This window comes from Triplophysa rosa, unplaced genomic scaffold (genome assembly GCF_024868665.1).
Source record: "Triplophysa rosa unplaced genomic scaffold, Trosa_1v2 scaffold265_ERROPOS76508, whole genome shotgun sequence".
NCBI classification, from domain to species: domain Eukaryota; kingdom Metazoa; phylum Chordata; class Actinopteri; order Cypriniformes; family Nemacheilidae; genus Triplophysa; species Triplophysa rosa.
The window spans coordinates 24,393-40,814 of record NW_026634281.1 but is presented as its reverse complement, the minus strand read 5'-3'; the positions used below and the strand labels follow the sequence as shown (position 1 = coordinate 40,814).

The following is a 16,422-nucleotide window of genomic DNA, read 5'->3' as shown; positions in this document are numbered from 1 at the left end:
TGGAACAATGAAGACTGGCTGAGAGTAGAGTACTGTTCTGCACTCTTCGATGCAACAAGTACATGAGTTGTGTTTTTGGTTCCGGTTGATCTAACTAATGCAGCCTAAACCCTCAGAGGATTTATATTATGGAAGAGTAGTGTATGCAAGATTAAAAAGATGCGTCTTTAGTCTAGATTTAAACTGACAGAGTATGTCTGCCTCCCGGACAGTGCAGGGAAGACTATTCCAAAGTTTAGGCGCTAGATAGGAAAAGGATCTACCACCTGCACTTGATTTTGAAATTCTAGGTATTACCAACTGACAGGACGCCTGAGAGCGTAATGCATGTGAAGGACTGTGATACAAAAGGAGTTCATTCAACTACTGAGGAGCTAAACCATGTAGGGCTTTATAGGTAATAAGCAAGATTTTAAAGTTAACGCGATGCGTTATAGGTAACCAGTGCAAGGTTGACAGAACCAGGCTAATATGTTCATACTTTTTTGAATGTGTAAGAACTCGAGCTGCCGTGTTTTGGACCAGTTAAAGTTTTTGTAATAAGCCTGCAGGGCAACCACCTAACAGTGCATTACAGTAATCTAGTCTTGATGTCATGAATGCATGAATTAACTTCTCTGCATCTGACATTGACAGCATATGACGTAGTTTAGATATATTCTTAAGATGGAAAAACGCAATTTTACAGGTGTTGGCGACGTGGCTCTCAAATGACAGACTACTATCGAATAGAATGCCAAGATTCTTTGCTGACGACGAGGGTTTTATGGAACATCCGTCAATAGTTAAACAGTATTCTTGGTTGTTACTTATAGCAGTTTTCGGTCCAATAAGTAACACTTCTGTTATAAGTTCAGTAATAAAAAGTTGTTACTCATCCAGTTTTTTATATCGACTATGCATTCCATTATTCGATGGATCTGCTGTGTTTCATGAGGCTTCGAGGAAATATAAAGTTGAGTATCATCAGCATAACAGTGAAAGCTAACTCCGTGTCGCTTTATTATATCTCCTAGAGTTAGCATGTATAATGCGAAGAGCAGAGGCCCTAAGACTGAGCCCTGTGGTACACCGTACTGGACTTGCGATTTGCGTGACACCTCATTGTTTATTGCTACAAATTGAAAACGGTCGGATAAATAAGATTTAAACCATTGCAAAGCTATTCCTTTAATGCCGACGTAATTTTTGAGTCTATGTAGGAGTGTGCTGTGGTCAATGGTGTTGAATGCAGCACTAAGGTCTAGCAGCACCAATAACGAGATACAGCCTCGGTCAGACGCCAATAGCAGATCATTTGTAACTCTGATCAAAGCAGTCTCTGTACTGTGACATGCTCTAAATCCAGACTGGAATTCTTCATTGATGTCATTCCTTTGGAGGAAGGAGCATAATTGAGTTGAAACTACTTTTTCCAGAACTTTAGATATGAAAGGTAGATTCGATATAGGCCTGTAGTTCCCTAGTTCTCTAGGGTCGAGTTGGGGTTTTTTGACAAGGGGCCTTATAACAGCCACCTTATATGCTTTAGGCACATGTCCTAATGTCAGAGATGAGTTCAATTCAATTTAATTTATATAGAGCTTTTCACAATGTGCATTGTTCCAAAGCAGCTTTACAGGAGCAAAGTGAGCAAGCCAACACTGCTCTGCTGTGGCGAGGAACCCAAACTCCAATGATGAATAAATGGAGAAAAAAAAACCTCAGGAGAAACCAGACTCAGCCGGGAGGGCCAGATCTCCTCTGACGTGTCATAGCTGCACTCAGTGACCCCGACCAAAGCCACCGAGCAAACGTCCACGAAGAACAGGGAGAGCCCACGAGCTGCGACCCAGGAAGCCCCACCCACCGAAACCGTGCAGGTCCAACCCGGTCCCATTCCGCGATCAACAACAGACAACAGAGGGACAACCAGGGAAAAGTAGTAATGGCATAATTAACTTTATTCCTCTGTTGTCCGACATCGACCACAAAACAAGACCAGACCAGACCCACACAGTCCCAACAAATGAAACGCCCCAAACCAACAAGCCCCCCCACTCCCCACAAACACCCACCCAGCTACCTCCAATCAAAGTCACTGAGTGCAGCCATAACTTCAAACTGCTGTCGTGTGATGTAAGTTTAGCATTAAATACCAAGTATTGTAAATGTAGCATTAATGTGACAAGTAGTCCGTCTTTGCTCTCGGTTGGGGATGGAATTGTCTGAGCTGGGCCGGTCAGATGGTCGCCTTTTTCTTGGGTGGTGATGGAATTGCCTTGGATGGAGCTGGGATGGTCAGTCAGTCCGAGGCTCTGTGCTTTAATCTAGATTTAAATTGGGAGAGTGTGTCTGACCCTCGAATAGTATCGGGGAGGCTATTCCAGAGTTTAGGTGCTACGTATGAGAAAGCTCTACCCCCTTTGGTGGATTTAGTTATTCTAGGTGTTATCAAAAGTCTGGAGTTTTGAGATCTTAGAGAGCGTGATGGGTTGTAGTGTGGTAGAAGCTCTGTTATGTAGGTAGGGGCTAAACCGTTTAAGGCTTTATAAGTAATTAAAAGAACTTTAAAGTCAATACGATACTTAATGGGTAACCAGTGAAGGGTTGATAACATTGGGGTTATGTGATCGTATTTTCTGGACCTGGTTAGAACTCTGGCAGCTGCGTTCTGAACTAACTGTAGTTTGTTTATTGATGATGCAGGACAACCACTAAGCAGTGCATTACAGTAGTCAAGTCTTGAGGTCACAAATGCATGAATAAGCTTCTCTGCATCAGCCACACATAAAATATTTCGCAATTTGGCAACATTTCTAAGGTGGAAGAAGGCTGTTTTTGTGACATTTGAGATGTGATTTTTAAATGACAGGTTGCTGTCTAATATAACGCCAAGGTCTTTAACTGTATTTGTTGGAGTAACAGTGCAGCCTTCAATTTGCAGGTTATAATCCGAAATATTCTGCTCACGTGTCTTTGGTCCGATAAGTAATATTTCTGTTTTATTAGAATTTAAAAGAAGGAAATTATTAGTCATCCGATGATTTACAGTATATCGTCGATGCACGCTGCCAATTTGGATAGTTGGAAGGAATCATCTGGTCTTGATGAGATATATAGCTGACTATCATCTGCACAACAGTGGAAGCTAATTCCATGTTTTCTAATAATGTTTCCAAGGGGCAGCATGTATATGGAAAATAGCAAGGGTCCTAAAACCGATCCCTGGGGTAATCCATAATTTACTTGAGTTAGATTCGATGATTCCCCATTTAAATGGACAAATTGATGTCTGTCTGATAAGTAAGATCTGAACAATTGTAGTGCCTGTCCCTGAATACCGGTATAATTGTGTAAGCGATCTAGAAGTATTTTATGGTCTACAGTATCGAACGCAGCACTAAGGTCAAGCAGGACTAGGAGTGAGATGTTACCTTTATCTGATGCTATAAGCAGGTCATTTGTAATTTTAACGAGCGCAGTTTCAGTACTATGATGCGGTCTAAAGCCTGACTGGAATTTTTCGTGTATGTCATTATTTTGTAAGAAAGAGCACAACTGAGTGGACACTACTTTTTCTAGTATTTTAGACAGGTAAGGGAGATTTGAAATCGGTCTATAGTTTTCTAGTTCATTGGGGTCTAAGTTTGCTTTCTTGATAATGATAATGATTTGGTTTCTTGAGTTAATGATACCAAGAAGAGGATCTATAATTTCTGGGAGCATCTCTTTCAGTAGATTTGTAGGTATAGGGTCTAGCATGCATGTTGTTGATTTAGATGATCTAATAATTTTAGACAGCTCATCTTGATTTACGGTATAAAATAATTGCATTTTCTCCTTAAGGGCGCTGTAGTTAGTTTGTTCAGCAGGTTTCACTTCTGATTGCATTGTTATAATTTTTTCTCTAATATCTTGGATTTTATATGTGAAGTAGTTGATAAATTCATCACTGCTATGCTGATATACAGGATCAGAAGTCACTGACGATTTATTTTTTGATATAATAATACAAGTGACAAGTGATAATACAATAGGTGCTAATACCAAGTTACTAGTTTCAACAAAAGCCAGAACAATACCTGTTGAGATAAAGAGAGAGGTTTCGTTTTTTCTTTTCTCATTTGTCTGTCAAGTATTCACAGAAGAGATGGGTTTTAAGTAAATTTTTTAATGCTGTGAGAGATGTGGTTGATGGACTGAGTTAGAAAGAATGTTCCACCAGGAAGGAGTTGAGAAGGAGAATGAGCGGGAAAGCAATTTACTGCCCTTTTGAGAAAGCAATACAAGACGCCGCTCATTTGCTGAACGCAGGGTTCTTGATGGGGTGTAGGAGTGTAGGAGGGTGTGAAAGTATGCCGTTGCAGATCCAGTGATAGTCCTGTAGGCAAGCATTAGTGACTTGAATCTGATACGGGCTTCAACCGGTAGCCAGTGGAGAGAAATGAAAAGGGTGTCACATGAGGTCTTTTGGGCTGTTGGAAGACGAGGCGTGCTGCTGCATTCTGAGCCAGCTGGAGTTTTTTCCAGTCAGATTGAACCAGCTGATTTCTTCCAGTCAGTTCCACACCAGTTGATAACTTTGTTTAAATAAGCCAAACTTGTGACAAAAGTAAGCAAGCAATCTAACCAAATCTCTGACATCTGTAGTTTTGTCTAGCTGCAGAGATAAACACCTGCTATTTTTAATGCACCATTTTAATGTAGCTGCCTACTGCTGACATCATCTGTCATATCAGTGTTTCAGTGATACAGACTACTGCAACCTGCTGGTGTGTCTTTTTCAACCTGGTAAGGAGTTTGTGTGGGGGGAATACTTGTGTAAATATTTCTGACAAAAAATATTTTTATAACACAATGTTGAATATGAAAATATTTTATTGAAAAGTTGGAGCATTAGTACCAGGAATCCATGATACGCCTCATGCTCATGAATCTCATTCCACCCATATTACTAAAGTTTCTGTACTCTCCAGGTCTGAACCACCACATTTTTCCTCTGTAGTGGGGCTGCTCATACATGAGCCAGTGACCGTCCATCACATGACAGGACTGGCAGTGAGACATGCGGTAGCGGTCCATGATGCTGTCACAGTCGTCCATCATATCATACATCTGACCTCCAAAGTTCTCCCTCTCATAGATCCTCATTTTGTAGGATCCCCTGTACTGTATTGATAGAAGGATTCATTGTATTTAAGGTTAAAATAAAGAAGTAAAACTACATTTGCACAAAGAAATCTAGCTTAGAAACATTAAAATGTTCTCTGTGCTCACCAAGGGGATCGTACGGCAGGATCTGATCCAGTTGCTCATTCCAAACATAGACATGTAGTCAGCGTAATCACCCATCTTAAAAAAATACTGGTTTCCCATGTAATTGGGATGATCGTACATCATCCAGCATCCGCTCTCAACTCTACAGGAGTGACAGCGGCTCAGGTAGGAGGACATGTCAGCACAGTCGCCCATACACTCATAAGAGCGACCCTGGAAGTTTCTCTCCTCATAGAAGGTGACCTGAAATTCAGAGTTAACCTCTTAGTGATGTAAAGTGAAATATATCAAATCAATGTCATTTATGTAAAATTGTGGTGAATCGAGTTTACCTTCATGTTTGTGTTGGTTGTTTTTCAGTAGTTCCACAAAGGAGAAGCTGACGCTAATTCTGGTTGTTGGTTGACTGCTGTCACTTGTACCTTTATACTAGACCGAGACAAAAGACTACACAGCCTCTATTGTTAGTCAATTCCTGACAGTGCATGTTGAAATACAACCCATAGTAACTAAAGCTTGTTACATAGATCTTAGTACTCATTATCCTAACTCTATGCTAAAGAACCATGACAGAGTGTCTATTCTAATAACTTGTTTAAGATTGTGTTTTAGAATAATGCTCACATGGGGTGCTTTGTGATTTCCCTCTCAAAGTATTACTACACAACACAGAGGATTGAGTAAAAACGTAGATAATAGTGGTCACCTAATCTGACTAGAAAGTAGACATCTGTCTCAGTTGAGTGAATTTTTCAGTGAAGATTTTGAATTTAAGTAAATCTAAAGCGTATATCAGACTAGGTACAGCACGCAGTCTTTAATTAACTCATAGTGGTATTAAATTATGGAGCTAAGGGATTAAATACATTTTCTCTTTTGTTTTCACACTATAATGGACAGAGCCGGCCCTCCCTGTACTAAGCGGCTGCTTAGGGCCTCGCCGGCACTAGGGGTGTCATGGCTCTGCTTCCTTAGTCATGTTTTTCTTGGTCCTGTAGCAGAGCCATGACAAAGTCTTTGGTTATGTGTGGAGAGAGACATATTATTGTCCTTTTGACAATAATATACGTTCTCTCCAGTGTCTTGTCATTGGCCCCATTCCTCTCGTTTCCTCGTTATCTTTCCCTGAGTGTTTAATTACCCACACCTGCCCCGTGTCGTTATCCTTTGTCTGTCTTCCCTATATAATACCCTCATGTGTCATTGTCCTGTGTCGGTCATTGCGTTGAGTGTGTACGGTTGTCGAGCTTACCCGTGGTTGATGTCTGCTTTACGTTCCATGTGCTCCCTGTTCCTGGTTCAGTAAGTGTTTAGTTTAGTCTTTGTCAAAGTATTGTCTAGTTTAGTGTTTAGTTAGCCTTGGTCCTGTTGTGTGTATCATTATTTTGTTACTTTGTCATTTACCCCCTCGTGGGTTTTTGTTTTGTCTTTTGTTTCTTTGTATTTATAATAAAGTCTTGTTTGTTAACCCCTTCACCGCCTGCCTGCATTTGGGTTCTCTTCTGCCAATCCCTGACAAGGGGGGCCCCCAAGAGCACATGAAATTACATCTTTTTTTTGATGATATATTCACGACACACATTAATTTTCTCACGTAGGGCCATTCACACTATTTTTTTTCTGTGGTGTGTGGCAAAATTTGTGTGGCTTTTTTGAGGGTGTTTATAGGTTGTGGTTAAAATAAAAAATGATTTTTAAAATAAAATCTTTGCAAATAGTTAGATGCATTGAACAATAAATTCCACAACCTTTGTATGGTCTGTGCTCAAAATTTTAAGGGACAGTTCACCTAAAAGTGGAAGTAATGAAATTATCAAATGTTTTGACAATCACAATACACTTGTAATGCAAGGTTTATTTGTTTTTGTTTTTATGCCTTTCATGAATCCCAAACACAGCTACAACAAGTAAAATTGGGTGTGTTAGATTTAAAGTGTGCATGCAAATAATCAAACATTGACAATAGTTGATTGTATTGGGGGTACAGGGGAACCCCAAATAAAATTATGCTTAGGGCCCCGAAAAGGCTTGGGCTGGCCCTGATATGATACAACCCTATACGAGCTGTTATTTGTTTAGAATATACACCTCAGTAGTTTATGTTTTGCAATCCAAACATACGAAGATGTTTTAGTGCCATGTTAAAATATAAGATAATAATAACCCTATGATTGTTAGAATAATATATTGGGGCGATTTCCAAGACAGGGATTAAGACTAGTCCCAGACAAAATGTGACCCTGCACCACAAAACCTATTAAAAAAAATCTTATGGGTGAATATTTTGAAATTAAGATTTATACATCACCCAAAAGGTTAAAAAAGCTTTCCATCTATGATTTGTTAGGATATGCCAATATTTGGCCGAGATACAACAAACGATCTGGATATCTGGACATTTTAAAATTGAAAAAATCTTCTTTAAAGTTGTGCATCAGAAGTTTGTAGGCATGTTTCCCGCCATTTTTGGTCACAATTTTGCTGCATCTTTACTTACAGGGATGTGCAACGGTGTTTCATGCATTCTGACTACTTTACAATGTTTAATGTGCCGTCTTCTCATGCTTGACATGATCAACTTGTCAAAAAACGAGTTGGACGTATGACGTAGTACTTCTGTGCTCGAAACACTCCCCCAGCGTTCGTATAGGTTTCGTAAAGTTTTTCTCAAACATGAAAATCCGTTTCGTAACAACTTTTCTTAGTCCCTTATTGGACAATTCTCCCTGAAAAGCACGCCCACGCATCAACCCGTGAGAGCCAGATGAAAGGGCACGCCCACGCGTCAACCAAGGAGAGCGGGAGAAGGAACATGTGTACACGTCAACCAGCTGGAGCAAGAGAGAGAGAGCACTGCATTCACGAAGTTCAGCTGTCTTTGTTTATTAAGAAGGAAGAGGTAATAATGGTAACTTTATCTGGTTGTAAATTGCGTTCACCACAGGATGTCGATCAAGACTCAGGGAGACAGTATCAAGTTGAACAAGTTTACTCCGGTTTAGACATGAGTACAACAGCACGGTATAGCATACAGGTTATATCCAAATCCAATAAGCAGGTGAATATTGATGTAGGTTGAAGTATGTGGGTATGTGAGAGACTGAGTTATCGAGTGAGTGGTTCTAGATAGAAACAATACAGGAATAGTCACTCATTACGATCTAGCATAACCTCAATAATAAACATATTCAGGAGAAATTATACAAACAAAGGAATATTTCAGTATTTTCAGGGTTATTATAGAACCTGTAGCATAATTTACCAAGCTCAATAAACAGGTGCTCCGTATAGCCGTAGCGACTACTATGCTAATAATCTTATATCAAGCGATACATGTTTACTTAAGAACTCACAAGCTTACATAAAGAAAACATGACTTACATTTGTCTTAGACGCAGTCTGACTTAAACTGATTCACCATAAAGAGAGAATAATGCAGCAACTAAAGGAATAAACACCCGGCTCTCAGCGCAGTTCTGCCGTTTCCTACCACTGCAGCTCAACCCCCGAATGACGCAATACCGGCAGTGAATTACAATGGTGTACTGCCCTCTACTGGACACAGTTAGGCTTACATTAAACTATATACACAGTGAAGTTCTAAGGGCCTTTTGGAGAGCCGCCCCCAAATTTAGGTATTAAATTTGTCTCTAATAAAGACCCTATATTAAATAGTGGCCGTTTAGTCAGGAATTGCAGGAAGTACAACCATTCTTGCTACGGGTCTGGTATAGGTTTTTTCCTTGATCTGTACTTCGGCCGTTCTGATTTGACCATCCGCACTTGGCGTGACTCTTCCAATAGTCCAAAGGGCTCGTGGCAACTGATGATCTACCAGCATGACAACTTTGCCCACAGTGATGTCCTCTTCTTTATTTTGCCATTTAGATCAGGTCTGCAAATTGGGTAGGTAGTACTTAAAGAATGATGACCAGAATAAGTCTGCAAGAAACTGACTGTGGCGCCATCGTTTCCTACTGATAATCTCACTCTGAGGATATACCACCTGCGGGAGAGAGCCATCAGGCCGCCCCATGAGGAGGTGATTTGGCGTAATGGGATCAACGTCGCAGAAATCAGAGGACACATAACCAAGAGGCTTGCCGTTTAGTATTCCCTCCACTTCAAGTAGCACAGTTCTCAAGACTTCTTCAGTAACTGACTGGGCACCGACAGAAGCATACAGGGCTGATTTCACGGATCGTATTTCCCGCTCCCATGCTCCTCCAAAATGAGGAGCACCTGGTGGGTTGAAATGGAAGTGAATTTTCTGTTCTGCCAGTTTTTTCGGGAGCTCAAGTGCCATTTGCTTGAAAGCGTTGTGCAACTCCCTCTCTCCTCCTTTAAAATTAGTTCCTTGATCCGACCACAGCTCACACAGAGTTCCTCGACGGGCCACAAATCTCCTAAGTGCCATGAGGAAGGAATCAGGGTCAATGCTCGACAATATGTCCAAGTGTACGCATTGGGTGGTCAAGCATTTCCATATTATCCCCCATCTTTTCTCCACTCTCCTTCCAATCTTAACAGAGAAAGGTCCGAAACAATCCACTCCCGTGAAATGAAAGGCAGTCTTGAAAAGCCGCAGTCGAGCTACAGGTAAATCTGACATTTGGGGAGTTTCTGGCTTGGCCCTCAATCTCTGACAGTCAGTGCACTTTAGTTGGTGGCGGCGAATGGCTGCTCTTCCACAAATTATCCAGAATTTCCTCCTGATTTCAGCTAGCACTCTCTCAGGGCCTGGGTGTTTCAGCTGATGGTCGTAGTCCTGGATGATAAGCTTGGTAAGTGCGTGGTTAGGATCGAGTACTATAGGATGCTTAGCGGCATCATCAAGGGCTTCGGCTCGGCGAAGTCTTCCTCCTACTATAATAACATCCATGTCTTTGTCTAGTTCAGGACTTAGGTTGAGCAGCCAGCTGTTGGAAGGAAGGGCTTTGCCATGCCTTAGGCACAGGAAATCCTCTGCGAAACTGTCCAATTGGGATGATCTCCATAACACCTTCTCTGCTCTTATGAAATCCTCAGCTGTCAATTGTTCTCCACTTGCTGACTCATGAATGGATATCGCTGTGGCTCCCAGTAAATTCTGTTAGGTTGCAAATTGGCTGGCATTAGGAAAGTTAGGATCCATCGTACTGAGGGCACAAAACGCTGACTTACGCAACTCAGCATTTCCATCTTGAGAACGGTAACCAGGACATCTAGGCCATTGGTCAGGTTGCTTTAGAAGGAAAGATGGCGCATTACTCCATCTGTTGTGCTTGGCCAGCTCTGCCAATGTCTTTCCCATTATAAGGTAATCCGCAGGATTTTGAGCTGAGTCTACATATCTCCAGTCCTGTGGATCCATCATCTCTTAAATCTCAGCAATCCTGGTGCCCACAAAAACTTTGAACCAGCAGGAATCGGAGTATAACCAGTTCAGCACTGTGGTGGAATCAGACCATAAGGTAGGTTTACTGCATTCAAGGGTAAGTTCTTTCCTCAGTAGTTCGGCCAACTGGGCTCCACAAAGTGCAGCACACAGCTCGAGTCTAGGAATGGACAACTGTTTCTTGGGTGCTACCCTTGATCGGGCCATTAGGAATGCCAGCTGTACTCTTCCTTTGTCTTCCTGTGTTCTCAGATATGAGACTGCACCGTACGCCCTCTCCGAGGCATCGCAGAACACATGAACTTCTCTTGTGAGAGAATCATTGTCCATCTCTGGCGTCACATAACACCTAGGGATGGTAATAGTGGAAAGAGATTTGAGCTCATCTTCCCACTGAAGCCAGGTCTGCAGGAGCTCATCTGGAAGCAGAGGATAGTCCCATTCTCTAGGTTTGGCCCACAATTGTTGGACCAAGATCTTCGCTTGAGTTGTAAAGGGAAGAATAAACCCTAACAGATCATACTGACTAGCAAGGACCCGGTAAAGGTTGCGCATAGTGGGAGTTCGGTACTCCAAAGGATGGTGCTTTTACCTGAGAGTATCAGTCGGCCAGTGCCAATGGAGACCCAAGGTAGATTCTGAGGCTTCAGTTTCTTTGTGTGACAACCAAAGTTCTGTACTGGTTGACTGGGCTTCCTTGGGTAGATGGCTAACTACATCAGGCTGGTTTGAGGCCCACTGTCTAATGTCAAATCCTCCCTCAGCTAGCAGCTTCCTGAGTCGACCGATTAACTTCTTTGCTTCCTCCGCTGTCACCATGCTCTGGAGGCAGTTGTCTACATAGAAACTCTTCTGGATGGTGAATTGTAGAGGATCATGAGACGGTGTATGGTCCAGAACATGTTTTTGTAATGTGTAGGAGGCGCAGCAGGGGCTGCAGGTGGTGCCGAAAGGGAGCACCGGCCACTCATAGATATCCACCTCTCTGTGTCGTTCTATATCCCTCCAAATGAATTGAAGGAGGGACCTGTCATACTCCAATAATCGGACATGGTAAACATCCCTTTGACGTCTCCAGTCACTGCTACAGAATGTTCTCTGAATCATATCAGGACTCCCAGGAGAGATGAACTAAGTGTGGGCCCAGGTAGCAGTGATTCATTCAAATTCATCCCTTTGTACTCGAAGGAGCAGTTGTAGACCAGTCGATGCTTGCAATTGTGGGTGACCATATGATGAGGGATGAACCAACTTTCGTTGCTCTTCAGTAACTCATCAGGATTCAGCTTGACTACATACCCTTCCTTCACGAGCCTGTTGAGTTCAGCTGAGTAGGCAGCTGAGCGCTCATGGTCTCTCAAGAGATGTTTCTCATTTCTCCGCAGGTTTGGCATGACCGCTTCTTTGGAGGCATTAAGGCAACTCATGCCTAGCTTGCGCAACAGGTGGGTAGCATACCTTTGGACACCATCTATGGTGGTTCTGACAGTCTCTCTGTTCAGAAGCTCAAGGGCATCACGATCCTCTCTTGAATGGGTGACTGATTTTTCATTACGATATGGCAAGGTGTCCAGTTCCCACAACTTTGAAACGTTTCTCATCAGCTCTTCCTGTTGGGATGTCACTGAAGTAAAAAGGAACTGGCGGTGGTCCAAGGAATTCAGCAGAAGCTTAGCAGGGCCCTAGAGTGTCCAGCCCAGTCTTGTCTTGATGGCGGCTGGTCCACCAGTGGGTCCTAGACATACTGGCTCAGTCGGAGTGATTAAATGAGGTTGGTCCACACCAATCAGCAGAAGTGAGTGGGATTTGTCAAAGGACTGGATAGGGAGACCTCTTAGGTGTTTGTACTTGTTCACAAGAGCTTCCATAGGGTATGACTGCTGTGCCAATCCTAACTGGTTAACTGTAAAAGCGTGCTTGATGTGATAGGTCTTGTGAGGTTGTGCCGCTGGTGATACTAAAGGAAACTGTAGAACCTTGCAGCCTTGAAACACTCTGATGGATAGTTCTGATGGATAATTCCTCATCTTCACCGTTCAGATGCAACTTCTCTGCCGCTGCAACCAACAGGATAGTGCGCTCAGATCCATTGTCAAGGATCGCGTATGTGTCCAAAGTGTGGTTCTTATACCTCAGCAATACTTTGACCACTATCAGCACAACACGGTTGTCTGTCCCAGGTCTATCCAGGTACAAAGTTTCAGCAGTAGAGCTTGGAATGACTGTGGTATCTTTGACTGCTTTCTGATTGATGTCATGCAGTATTAATAGATGTTTCCCTTTACATTTGTTGCAAGGTTTCTTAAGATTGCACTGAGAACCTAAGTGAGATCTTCCACACTTCCACGCTTGTTTGCCTGAATCCACTGTTTTATCTGTTCGTTGGTAAGCCGCTGAAAGGTAGGACACTGACTGAGAAAATGATCTGTGTTCTCACAGTAGGGACAGTATGCTTTCGGCTTAGGTAGGTTTTCCACTGAAGGGGCAAGTTTCGTTGGAGGGGAAGTTGGACTCGTAGAGGGACTGCCCACTCCGTGCAGGACAGTAGCTGGTCTCATCTTTGGCTCTCTCTGTTTTTCAATACGTGGCTTGAGCCATGATCTTTGTTGATCCTTCCTCATAATGTCACCGTTCTGACACCAAGATTCAGATTGCAACCACTTCGAAAACACCTGTAATGTAAAGGCAGAGGCTTGACTATGCAGCATTTGTCTCCTGAAGGCAGCTCTCAATTCAGATAGCAGCTTTGTCAACAAGCGGACTACATGGGAGCCACACATCAATTCCTCCTCTCCATCTGGTCCCAAAGATTCTAGCAGTCTTACTAGAGCTTGAATTTGTAGTGCAAACCTTTCAAAGGCATCAGGGTCTCCTGCGTGAACATCAGGTGCATCCATCACGCTGGCAATCTTACTCAGTGCGAGTTGGTGAGGCTTTCCAAACTTCTCTGTCAGTGCTGCCATTGTGTCGGTAAAAGGATAAGGAGAGTTAAGGTAGGAGTCTGCGATCAGCCTGGCCTCTTCTAGATGTAAATGATCCACCAAGATTTGATACTTAAACAACTCAGACCAATCTCTAGGCAGCAAATTATGCAGAGCGAGCTTCAACCGAACGAACTCACTCGGATCTTTATGCACCAGGTTGGGTATACTGGGCTGAGGGCCTCTGTACTCTGTAGCTGACAACCTTGGCTGATGATAAGGACGCTGTACCCAGTCCGGTTCTGGTCTGTGCTCAGGTGCTAATGCTGGCTGGTAGTATGGGTTGCTCGTTACTCTAGATGCAGGATCAGGATTACCAGGAAATCTTCCAGCGAATCTATAAACTCTGTCCTCAGCATACGGGTGTTCACTTGGATACTGCTGTGATTCAGAGTAACCATAGGGCATCAAAGGTGGCTCTTCATAGGGCTGTAGTGGGCTGGGTATCGGCCTCATAGGAGTTGCATGCCTAGAGAAGACTTCGTGTTTCATAAACTGTAACTGACCCATCATCTTGTCGATCATGATCATCATGTCATCAGTAGCTCTCGGGGCTTCAGACTTGTAAACTCCCTTCCTTTGCTGGGTAGGATAAACTGGAGGAGAATGAAGGAGGGGGGAAACCCTGTACGAAGGAGTGTTACATAAGTCGCTTACTGCAGGTTCATCATAGAAGGTAGGAGGAGCACTGGTACATGGTCGATCGTTGAGCCTACTGGTTGGGTCTGGCCGCTGTGCATATTGAGTGGGACAATCCATTATGCTAGGAGGTGCTGATTGAAACCGGGGTACTGAGAAGGCTGACTTCCATGCTACTGAATGGATAGGATGTAAAGCTGAAGGTGATAGGCCTCTATACTGACTCCTAGGTATCTCAGATAATGAAGATGGATCATCTCGGCCACCAGCCACTGAGGTATGTGATAATGAATGCGGTTCTCTGCCTGAAGCTTGATATCCGGATTGCAGTGCACCTTCTTCGCTTTCCCTAGGTTCCTGTTCTTCGATATGCTCATACCGTGCTGTGCTGAGTTCTGGACGCTCCCTTCTAGGCTGATATATACCATAGTCCACTTGGAAATCATCAAAGTAAGTTGGCTGACGCGTTTGGTGTTTTGGCCGCTGGGACTCTGAGGCAGGTTCTCTCTATTGCTTATCAACCATACTGTCACTGTAGCAAACCACATCCGGCTCGAAGGACCATATTAAGAAGGAAGAGGTAATAATGGTCTTACATTAAACTATATACTGTACACAGTGAAGTTCTAAGGGCCTTTTGCACATTGTTTGTTCACTGCATTTTGGTGAGGAATGTTATATAAATGGTGGATATAACATGGATTTGGAGATCGTTTGAAACTGATAGGTGGCGTGGACATGAACCGCACCCGGTAAGTGAAACTGAGTCGTATGTCGGTGTTTTGTTGGCAATGAGTGCGCACGTGCTTTAGTTACGCCCCCCTTCCCCCCCGCACACGTCATATGTTTTCGGAAATAATCGTACAGCTGTCACGGTTCCCTCTGTTTCTCCTCCTGTTTTCCCGCGCGGACTTCATTCCCCACGATCCTCCACACTCCCTCACCTGTTTTGTGTCTGTAATCATCACACCCTCCTGTCATCTGCCTCATTATGGACTTGTATATATTCACACTCTGTGCTCCCCTTCATTGTCAAGTCTCAATTGTAATGTGAATGTAATGCCCTATGTTATGTTTCGTCATCTGTCTTACACAAACACTACGAATTAAAAGTGTTTTTCCTGTGGATCTACTCTCGTCTGCATTCCTTGGTAACGTACCGTTACAACAGCTGTATCTGTCTTTTATAAATGTGATCAAACTAAATATTCTACAGATATTTGAATGGTGCGATACTATTTTGTAAGTACTCAAGATTGACATGAGAAACTGTCTGAGTGACGGCCACTTTAATATCCTAATGATTTTTTGCATAAAAGAAAAGTAGATAATTTTGACCTATAGAAAGAACTGCCTTCTACAAAGATCCTTACAAGTTTGTCAGTAGCATCTTTAGCAAGGAGAAAACTGGGACCCTTAAAGTACCTATAACAGATCTTGAGGAACGCCTCTGGAAGATGTATTCTGACAATCAGAGGCATGAGCCAATCTCAATTCCAGAAGACATGCCACCAATTTAGCTACCAGAACACCAGATGGACTCAAGGATGGCGCAAGGTTGTGCATTAAAATGGGCAAGATCAGCATCAGCTCCATGACCCAGCTGTATTCTATATAGTCTGTACAAGAATCCCTCTGAAGTATTGAAGTACCTTTGGAGATTAACGGTGGTGGCATGGAAAAAGCAAGGCATACCAAAGGTCTGGAGAAGGGCAGTAGTTAGTCCATTTTACTAAGCCCACCAAAAGCCTTGGACGATGGTACACCGCAGACCTTAAAGATGCTGAAAGGTGGAACAACTCAGGCAAGAGACAGCCAGTGGACTCAAGAAAATCAATAATACAGCTCTTCCTGGGAAGCTTAAACTCTGGTGCTTCCAATTTGGCTTGTTGCCACGCCTGATGTGGCCAATTTGAATGTATGAGCATACGTTATCTCATGCCAAGCACCTGAAGAGATTGGTGAGTACGCAAGTGAGAATGTACAGGACTTATAATGTACAGGATCCTATAATCACACTGGCATCCTTCTTAATTCTCGGCAGCAACAAATTTTTGCCTCCGTTATTTATTAACATTAAACTTAAGCGGCTTGCCCATGGCACAGTCATAACTGTGGGCATAACTGTGTACAGGCCCATGTACCGTAAAATCTTGGACGAGAACC

The 16,422-nt window shown here is 43.0% G+C and overlaps 1 protein-coding gene across 1 annotated transcript; it reads right to left on the bottom strand.

The window, feature by feature from the left end:
* Positions 1-4,877: 4,877 nt before the first annotated feature.
* Positions 4,878-12,063, bottom strand: LOC130550236 (gamma-crystallin M2-like). The gene is made up of 4 exons (XM_057327657.1): positions 11,889-12,063; positions 11,819-11,847; positions 5,260-5,502; positions 4,878-5,151 (listed from the first exon to the last, which is right to left on the bottom strand). Exons 1-4 carry the CDS (start codon positions 12,061-12,063, stop codon positions 4,879-4,881), a joined length of 720 nt encoding a protein of 239 aa, XP_057183640.1. The 3' UTR covers position 4,878.
* Between the last annotated feature and the right edge of the window lie 4,359 nt (positions 12,064-16,422).

Coding starts and splice junctions, on each gene's coding strand:
- LOC130550236 (XM_057327657.1), bottom strand. CDS start 12,063: ATGAGTTGCCTTAATGCCTCCAAAGAAGCGGTCATGCCAAACCTGCGG. Junction 11,848..11,888: donor GTTACTGAAGAGCAACGAAA/GTTGGTTCATCC, acceptor CACAATTGCAAG/CATCGACTGGTCTACAACTG. Junction 5,503..11,818: donor GTCTACAACTGCTCCTTCGA/GTACAAAGGGAT, acceptor TCTGAATTTCAG/GTCACCTTCTATGAGGAGAG.